An 8,680-nucleotide genomic window follows, 5' to 3' on the forward strand; every position below is an offset into this window, starting at 1 on the left:
GACCCTCAGTTCTTTAAAGCCCCTCTGTCCCTGGAGGATTCCTTGGAGATGTGTATGTGTAAGGGGCTCCAGGCTGGGAGTCACCCCCAAGCTCCCTAGTCCCTGCTTTCGCCAATTGATTAACTCATCTGTCTAGCACTCAATATTACTGAGAAAGTAAACTTCCCTGCTTGAAGGCTTCATTTCTCTAAGCCAGCCTTCTCTGTAGGAGATAGAGGCTGCTGAGGGAGGAGCTTGAGCTGGAGCAGGGTCGGGGGAGACTGGGAGTAGAGCCCCTACCTTCTCCCCTTACAGGCCTGAAGATGGTGAGGGTAGCTCAGGCACCATTTCTGCGCACCCTGTGCCCCTTTGCTGGCTCCAACCCTTCAACTGTTCTTCACCACATCCAACCCTATGTCCACAGTGCCCAGCAGTCAGTGGTAACTGCACACACACTCACCCTGTACCACTCACCCCAAGCTGTCTGCTCCCTCTCTGGGCTAAGACAGAGAGGCAGGTCAGTAACTCACGAACAGGGCCACTCAAGGGCACACTTTTCATTTGGGGCAGGGGTGAACGTGGACAACTGCTGCTTTAAAGCATGAGAGAGACGAAGGTAGGGGAAGGGAATCCCTGTACATTTCTTGATGCGTAAGCCAAGAGGCGGGGCCTGGGGCCCATATCCCCAGCCTTCATCAGGCAGAAGAAGGGGTTTTGGGGGTAGTCCCCAAATGTCCTGCACACACTTTGTGACATGTGAAGCTACTTGCCTTGGACACTTGCTGGAGTCCAAGTGGGGAATTCCTGACCTGATTATGCCTCTGCAAACCCATCCACCTGCAGCTGCATAAAGTTGAAGACAGAAAGTGGAGGAAACAGATCCTGGGGGGGGGTCTTCATAGGAGTTTCTCATCTGGACGGGCCCCGAATGCTTTTGTTTACTTTTGTATTCATAGTGTTATAAAAACACAAGGTACAAACCAAGGAACCAGCAGTGGAAATGGGTGTGCAATACCGCGGCCAACCTCCCTGCATCCTACATGCTCCATCCCTTCAAGATACTAAAGCAGTCACTCGGGGGAGCAGGTGCTGCTCCCTCCCCTACACCCAGCACAGCACAGCACAGCACAGAGCCCACAACCTCTAATGGGGAGGAAAAGGTATGTATTGGCGAACCAGAAGTAGCTTGGCTGGGAGAAGCTGTTAGCACACAGAGGATGTGCTAATCTGGCACAGACTGAATGTTTTCTTGGATAGTTTTCCTACTAAGAAGGGCTGCAGAAGCCTGTTCCAGTTGACCAGACAAGACATATTCCCGAAGGCAGTGACGTGGGCAGTGGTGAGGGTGGTCCAAGGCACCCCATGTCCTTGGTACATGCTGGGAACTGACTGGGGACATGGGCTTCCCGGTGGGCAATGACCGATTGCTGGTCTTGAATCCCATGCTCTTCCAGAGACTTCTGCAGCTGTCCCTGATCCACCTGTTCCTGGTAGGATGACTCTGGCCCTCAGGGGTGCGTTTGTGATGGCAAGCTGTATCACTCATCACTCTCCCGTGCTCTGAGTAGGGAGCTCTGTGGTGGGAGGACGGTCCAAGGACTGGGGCCTGAATTTCTTTTTGTGAACTTAACTTCGAGGCATGAAGTCCTTGTTGAAGTGCCATTTTCTCCTCTAGAATTTGGCCAACAGCTGTCATGAGCGCCTGAGCCTCGGCAGCCCCCCTGTCCATAAAGACTGATTTGCTTTTGACTAGCCCACAGCTCTGGCCAGAGGCTGATATAGGTTTTTCTTTTTGTGGGTGACCATCCTGCCCTTTGTCCTTTTTGTTGGGGAAAATCCACTGGAGAAAGTGCTTCATCCTTTTTTTGAAGTGACCTTCTGCAAGAGCCTGTCCCTTCTCTGGTGGGGCCTGGGAGGACTTGATCCTAAGGGACTCTACCAAAGTCTTATCCTGGGCAGGCTGGCTCATCCCACTGGCTGGAGAGGCCCCTAATCCTGCCAGCCTCTCTTCATGCTCTTTTGGTTTGCGCCTCTTAAAATCCTTTCTCTCATCAGTGGGGGCAGAAATCTTGCTCTGGCTCTTCCATGTGTTCCAAAGGTTTGGGATCTTGGGCTCCTGATGCCCCAGGCTGCTCTTTCCAGCCACCATAAGGTCACTTAACACCTGAGAAACCGGCATGTTTGTACTGGACATACCCTGGGGACAGGAGTGAGAGGCCCGAGAGGCCAAGATGTCTGAGGCAAGGAGCACATCAGTGGCACAGTCTTGAAGTAGCAAGTCAGTGGGACACCCTTGAGGCCCATTCTCTGTACCTACCTCCACTTGGCTTTTACTAGTTCCTGGAGCTCCTAAACCCCTCAGATCCACATTTATGTTTTGGGATTTTGCCAGCACACTGGTTCTCAAGACGTCTCTATCTTGTAGCTGTAGCTCTGAGGACCTCTTGACCACCACCATCTCCCTGGTCTCTTCAGCCCCTGAAGATTGGGATTCATAGCTCATCTCCAACCTTGCTACACTAGGGCAGGGGCCTCCTAGGGCATAACTCCTACTCTCCTCCCCTGGCTCCTTCCTGGTCACTGACTGACTTCTAGTCGGCTCTAGGCTGCCCCTCTGGGCCCCCAGGACAGTCCTGCTCTCTGAGGCTCTGCCCACAATGCTGGGTGTGAGGGGCTGAAAAGGCTGCCTGCCCTCCTGACCACTTTGAGCCACCTCTGAGGGCCTAGGGTCATTGTCAGGTGGTGTTTGTCTCAGAGACCCCTGGAGTTCTTTACCTACAGGTGAGGGTGCAGGGAGAGGACTCTCCAGAGTGGGGACTGGCTTTCTTGGTGTCACCTTTTCTCCCAAGCCTGACTGGGGGTTTTCTCCCAGGAACTTGTCAGCCTCAGCTCTTAAGTCTGCCCAAGATTCATGGGTGGCTGAGCAGGGAAAAGCAGACTGCAGAAGAGGTGAGGAGTGGGCCTTTCTTGTCTTAAAGAGATTTATGGGCTCAAGGGCTTTGAGGGGTAGGCACCACCTGTGCCTCATCCGAAACCTTGACATATGTGCTTCTAGCATCTGTAGGGTGCCTGGATCAAAAAATGGAAGCTCCTGTGTGGTGTTCATGCGATGTGCCTGAGCTTGCAAGAATGCCAGATTTCCAATTTCTACGTGAGTGTCAGACTTGGGCAAAGTATGACTGGCAGCAAACCAGGAACGGCGTACACTCACAGGGATCTGACCTTCTATAATCTGCTCCAACTTCCTGCCCAAATGGACTGTCAGGGTGTTTTCTAGTTGTTTCTTGTTTGAGTCCCTTAGTTTGTAATTTCCTGAGTCAATCCCCGATTGCCTCATCAACTCCCTTTCTGACTCCTCAGAGTCTGCCCCTAGAACCCTCACTGGGGAGTTTTCTGATCCCTGGGATGTATTATATTTTGGGACCTTCCTCAGACTATGCCTCAGATCCTTGGCCAGGTCCTTCTCTAGCTGTGTATTTGCCCTGTGGCAGGCATGGAAGCTTCCTGAGTGTCTGGATCTCCCTGGGTGCCTGGATTTCTTTATGTTCTTCCTGCTCTTGCCTGGATGTACAGATGGCCGTGAGAGTCCATGCTGGTCCTTTGCCTGACATGTCCCTGGTAATTTTCCCAGAGGCTGCATCAGCTCCAGAGACTCTTGGATCCTACTGGGAACACCCCACTGCTGTTGGGTGAACCTTTCTTGGAGGTGTTGCTCCAGTTGTTTCCGGAGCTCTGGGCTGATAAAATCCCCAGGAAGGATGGAGTCTGACTTGTGGGTCTGGGAGGCCCAACTGTCCTGGGGAAGAATGAGACTGAGAGAACTAAGAGCTGCCTGAGATCTTTGGACCATAGAGGGTAAAGAACTCTCACTTTCCATTTGTTTCTTCAAAAAGTGACATTCCAGATACCAAATCACATTTGGGATGGGTGATTGGGCCTCATTTGGGATTGTAAGGCAGGATTCTTCACAGGCCCTAGTCCGAGAAGTAGAAGAAGGTAGTGCAGTTGGGACAGAGGATTGAGGATGGGCCTGGGTCAGGATAGGGGCCTGGGGTGGAGGCATGGTTGGAGTCAAAAGTTGGGATTGGGCCTCAGGATCGGGCAAGGGTTGAGGTTGCAAAAACAGTGGGGATTCTTTAGCTTGCTTTTGAATTGGTAAGGCATTAGAGATTCCATTGAATAAAAGAGAGGGAAGCTCTAGTGTGGAACCAGAGACCCTGACAGTAGCCACCAGAGACTCACTATGCAGAAAGGGGAGGCCCCAGAAGAGCTGGCTGTATTTCTGCTGTAAACGGTCCCCCAGGGCCTCAGGGTGCAGGGGCTTCTGAGGGCTGGGCAGCTGCTCTGGTTTGATACTGGTGTTCCAGAAGGGCTGGGGATGTATAATGTCCTGCTCATCACCAAATGTCTTCAACATGTTCTTCAAAGAATTCAGGTGGTAGTCTGATCCCTCCTTTTCTTTTTCTTTCCAAATCTTCAATGCTGCTCTCTTTGTGATTTGTATTTCCAGCAGCTTCTGGACATCAGGGTCGAAGAAAACAGAACTCGCAGCTTCCACCTGCCTGTTTGTGGCATCTCCCCAGACAGAGGCTTCTTGTGGGTGGCAGGAAGTATGCTCTTGTGGGACTTCGAAGTGTTTGGAGGTGGAGAGGCACAAGGTCTTGGCAGCCGCACGCCACCAAGGAACTGTGGAAATGGGATGGCTTGTGTGGTCAAGGCCTGTGATCCCTGGGACACAAGACAACCAGCAGTTGTCTGGAGATGCGCTCACCTGAGCGGAGCTCAGTGGGAGTGCCATCGCCGTCGAGTCACACCGAGAAAGGGTCAAAGTGGTGTCCGATGGTGGTGAGGCAGAGAAGGCTGCTGGAGGGTTAAGGCTGGCAAAAGAATCAGGGGGATGTGGTGGGGGAGGGGGCAGCGCAAGTGGTGGGGGTGAAAGACTGTCAAGGGGAAGGGGCGGTTCTGGTGGTGGAGAGGCACTCAGTGAGGGTGAAAGATCAGAAACTGAGGGGGTCATCAGGTCTGGTGAAAGGGTGGAGATCAGAGTTCGAGGGGACTGGGGTTGAGGAGCTGTGGAAGCGGAAGGGGGCACCACCAGAGCAGCATCGTCTAGGCGTTCGGCACATGGTTCACGTGTTTCAGCAGGCTCTCTTTCGTGCACTCCACCAGAAGGGTCTCGACATTTCCCTTGATGAAAGCTGCCCTTGTCAGGCCGCTTTTCAATGTGGCTGCAGGAGACAGGAGGGCCAGGTTGCAGCCAGGAGCCCAAAGGCCAGGAGGGCCTGGCAAGCCTAGCAGGGATGCGGGCACTTGGGGAGCACACCCTGCCTCTCCCCACCACCTGACGTCTCCTGCCCCGCCCCCTGCCCTGGCCTTCCCCCCACCCTTCCTCCCCACCGCCCTGACATCCCCCCTGGCCCTACGTCCCCCCGCCCCGCCTCCTGACGTCCCCCACTCCGCCCCACGCCCAGACGTCCTTCCTGCCCCCCCTTCACGCCCCGACGCCTGACGTGACCCGCCCCTCCCCACACCCTGACGTGGCCCGCCCTTCCCCACACCCTGTCGTCACCTCCACATGGCTGGACGTCACCAGGCTTCTGTCCTCCTTCACCAAGGGCTGCCAGCAGGTACTCTCCCCCCAGGTGCCCTCCATGTCACCCCTGTTGCCCTGCGGCCCTGGGGTCACTCAGGACCCCTGGTAAAAAGATGGGCACAAGAGAGAAGGGAAAGGGCTACTCACTTTCGCAGAAGAGAAATCAAGCTCCGAGCTTCTTGGAGTTCTTTCAGGCAACTTCTGCAAGCTGGAAATCGGGAAAGACGGTTATGGTGTAAAGGTCAGGGCCTAGGAACCTTACAGGACCTAAGTGGAGTGTCCCTCAGGGGACACCGTCAGGAAGTTAGACTCTGAGAGCCCGAGGTCACATGATCGCTGACCCTCAGAGCAAGGCCCAGGTGTGTGAGTTGCTTTGTCCCTTACAAAGTGCTTCCACGTCCATTATCCTCTGGGACATCTCAGTGAGGAACATGAGCCTTGGCAAAGTTAAAAGGCTTGTCCTAGTTGGAATTGTCCCATCTCCAGATCCGTCAGGTTTCTGTTCCGTACATCCCACCCCGCCCCCTGCTAGGCAGCACCACCGCGGCTGATCATGGCTTCATCCCCCGAAGGGCCAGCACGGGATCTGAGAAGTAGCCCGTTCTGATTCCCTTCCCAGGAGCCTCCCTCTCAGGGCTGTTTCCTGAGAAAGGTACGTGCTCCAGCAACTGGCACCCTCGAGACCGGGAAATGGCCCTCAGGGACAGGAAAGGTTAGGGTTAACGTGGGAGCTGGGTTGAGTGGGCAGAACGGTACCTTTCACAGTGTCACTTTTGTTCTTCCTGCTCCTCCTCCTTGTCTCCACTTGAGGCTGAAAAAAAAACAAACCAAACCCACTGCCGTCGAGTCGATTCCGACTCATAGCGACCCTATAGGACAGAGTAGGACTGCCCCATAGAGGTTCTAAGGAGCGCCTTGCGGATTCGAACTGCCGACCTTTTTGTTAGCAGCCGTAGCACTTAACCACTATGCCACCAGGGTTTCCACTTGAGGCTGAGATACACGAAAAGAATGAGGGGCTGGGACCCAATTCTCAGTGTTCTCAATAACAAGCCCCAGACATTCAGTAGCCATGAATAAAATGACTTTCTACATTGAATTAATAGAACTCTAGCCCCCCTCCCCCCTTTATTCATTTTTACAGAGGATAAAAACATTTTTTATGTGAGTTCTAGCCCGGATTTCTTTAGTCACCATTCCTCTGCCCAAGAAGGGCACAGACTCTCAGACCTATGAATACCTCTGTGCTCTGTCAGGTAGGATTTTGCCTCCCTGAGGCCAGAGCTTCGCGCAGCGCCCTGATCAGAGACTCTCAGGGGCTCAGTATGGCTTCCCAGGTCAGCCCTGACCCAGAAGAAGGGCTTGGCCCAGAGACACCTCCCATGGGAAGGTGACCAGTGAACTAGTGCTGAGGGCTCAGGCCCCCTGAACTCTTAGTAATCCAGTCCTTGGCCACTGAGTCACTGTGCTTGGAGTTTCCCCTACAGCCCTCTACCACACCCAGACAGATGGTCTGAGATCTTCAGGTAGAAATCCCGGTATTCACCCTAGTCCCTGCCCTTTCCAGCCTGTCCCTAGAGGGCAGATGTTGTATTTTTTCCTGAGGTTTCCCATCTCAGGAATCTCTCTAGTTGATTTAGAAATTGGAAAAAGGAACAGAAAAAATAATCTCTGTTGGAGTTGGATAGAGGGTTTCTTACCTTCTTGATGTTTATATTTTTCTTAGGTGGTGGTAAGGGTTGATTACTTGGGAGGTAGGGGAGTAACAGGAGGAAGAGCCCCACTCCACACAGGAAGGCCAAGATAATATCAGTGAGCCGGGAAGTGGAGCTGTAGGTCAGCAATGTAGCGCTAACCCTTTCCAGAGGAAAGAGAGAATTCCCCATTTTCTGAATCGTACTGTTGTGCTCAGGCAACTGGGCACCATGAGCACACTCTGGGTCTAGAAGTTCAGGCTGGCATCATAGAGCTATGACCTCATCACAAAGGGTTCTTGATTGTGGGGGAGGGGACAAGAGAAAACTGAGTCCACAGCCCTTCCCTCTACCACCCAGCTCATCAGATCCCTGTACCCTCTTGGGCCTTCTAGCTCCCTCTACCCTTCTCTGGGTCTTCCAAATTCACCATCTCATCCTGTCATAGTTATATCTTAGTGCAATTTCCTCTTCATTCCACCTGTAACCTAGATATTATCTAATTCCTCAGAGATCTCACCTTGAGCATGACCAATTTCATAGCCTTTGAATATCTGAAGTTGTCTCTGGAGTTCTTTTGCTAATTCCTAGAGATTCTGTATCTACTTTGTCCTCAACTCCAACTTTCTCTAATAATATGTTTTTGCCTTGCCTTAACCCAGACATAGAATTTAGATTTATTTTATTCTTACTCTTAGCTTTATGTATTTTTAATAAAAAAAACTTAAAATTTGCCATCTTTGACCAGAGGGACTTGCTCATAAATTAATAAAAAAAAATTTTTTTTTTAAATTCACAAAACTAAATAAGTATAAAGCAAATCAAAATAATTAAACCTTCAAAGGATACATTTTATAATTTTTTGCATTTTTGCTTCTGAAGTCAATAAAAGTTGAACTGCACAAAACTTTTGGAACAGCCTTTATATACATACCCTTTGACAATTCAGTCCAGTTTTTTCAAATCTAGTAATCAAACATTTCTTTCAGTTGAAAAGCTTTCCTTTAGTATTACTTGTAATGCAGGACTGCTAGCAGTGAATTCTCTCAGTCTTTATCTGGGAGTATCATTACTTTGCCTTCATTTTTAAAGAATAGTTTTGTTAGATATTAAATCCTTGGTTGGATTTTTTTTCCCTGTTAAGCTCTTTGGGTATGTTATCCCATTGCTTTCTTTCTTCCATTGTTTCCTATGGGAGGTCAGCTGTTGATCTTATTTTGGTCTCCTTGTACATGAAGAGTGGTTTTTCTCTTGCTGTTTTCAAGATTTTTCCTCTTTGTTTTTGTCTTGCAACAGTTTGACTATGGTGTGTCGAGGAGTGAGTGTGCTTGTTTTTGTTTGACTATGAGGAAATCTATAGATTAATGTTTTTCATCAAATATGTAAGTTTTCAGCCATTATTTCTTCAAATGTT

General features: G+C 50.9%; 1 protein-coding gene across 1 annotated transcript; it reads right to left on the bottom strand.

Annotated features, from left to right (window-relative positions):
• Nucleotides 1–1,201: 1,201 nt before the first annotated feature.
• LOC104846922 (spermatogenesis-associated protein 31A6-like) lies at nt 1,202–5,632 on the bottom strand. The gene is made up of 2 exons (XM_064290958.1): nt 5,511–5,632; nt 1,202–5,207 (listed from the first exon to the last, which is right to left on the bottom strand). The coding sequence occupies exons 1-2, from the start codon at nt 5,630–5,632 to the stop codon at nt 1,202–1,204; spliced, it is 4,128 nt and encodes a 1,375-aa protein (XP_064147028.1).
• Nucleotides 5,633–8,680: the final 3,048 nt, after the last annotated feature.

Source organism: Loxodonta africana, chromosome 9, assembly GCF_030014295.1.
Source record: "Loxodonta africana isolate mLoxAfr1 chromosome 9, mLoxAfr1.hap2, whole genome shotgun sequence".
NCBI classification, from domain to species: domain Eukaryota; kingdom Metazoa; phylum Chordata; class Mammalia; order Proboscidea; family Elephantidae; genus Loxodonta; species Loxodonta africana.

Excerpts from the sequence above, each read along its gene's own strand:
- LOC104846922 (XM_064290958.1), bottom strand. The coding sequence starts at position 5,632 with ATGGAGGGCACCTGGGGGGAGAGTACCTGCTGGCAGCCCTTGGTGAAG. Across the intron at positions 5,208-5,510 it reads GAAGGGCGGGCCACGTCAGG|CCACATTGAAAAGCGGCCTG; the intron begins GTGTGGGGAGGG and ends TGTCTCCTGCAG.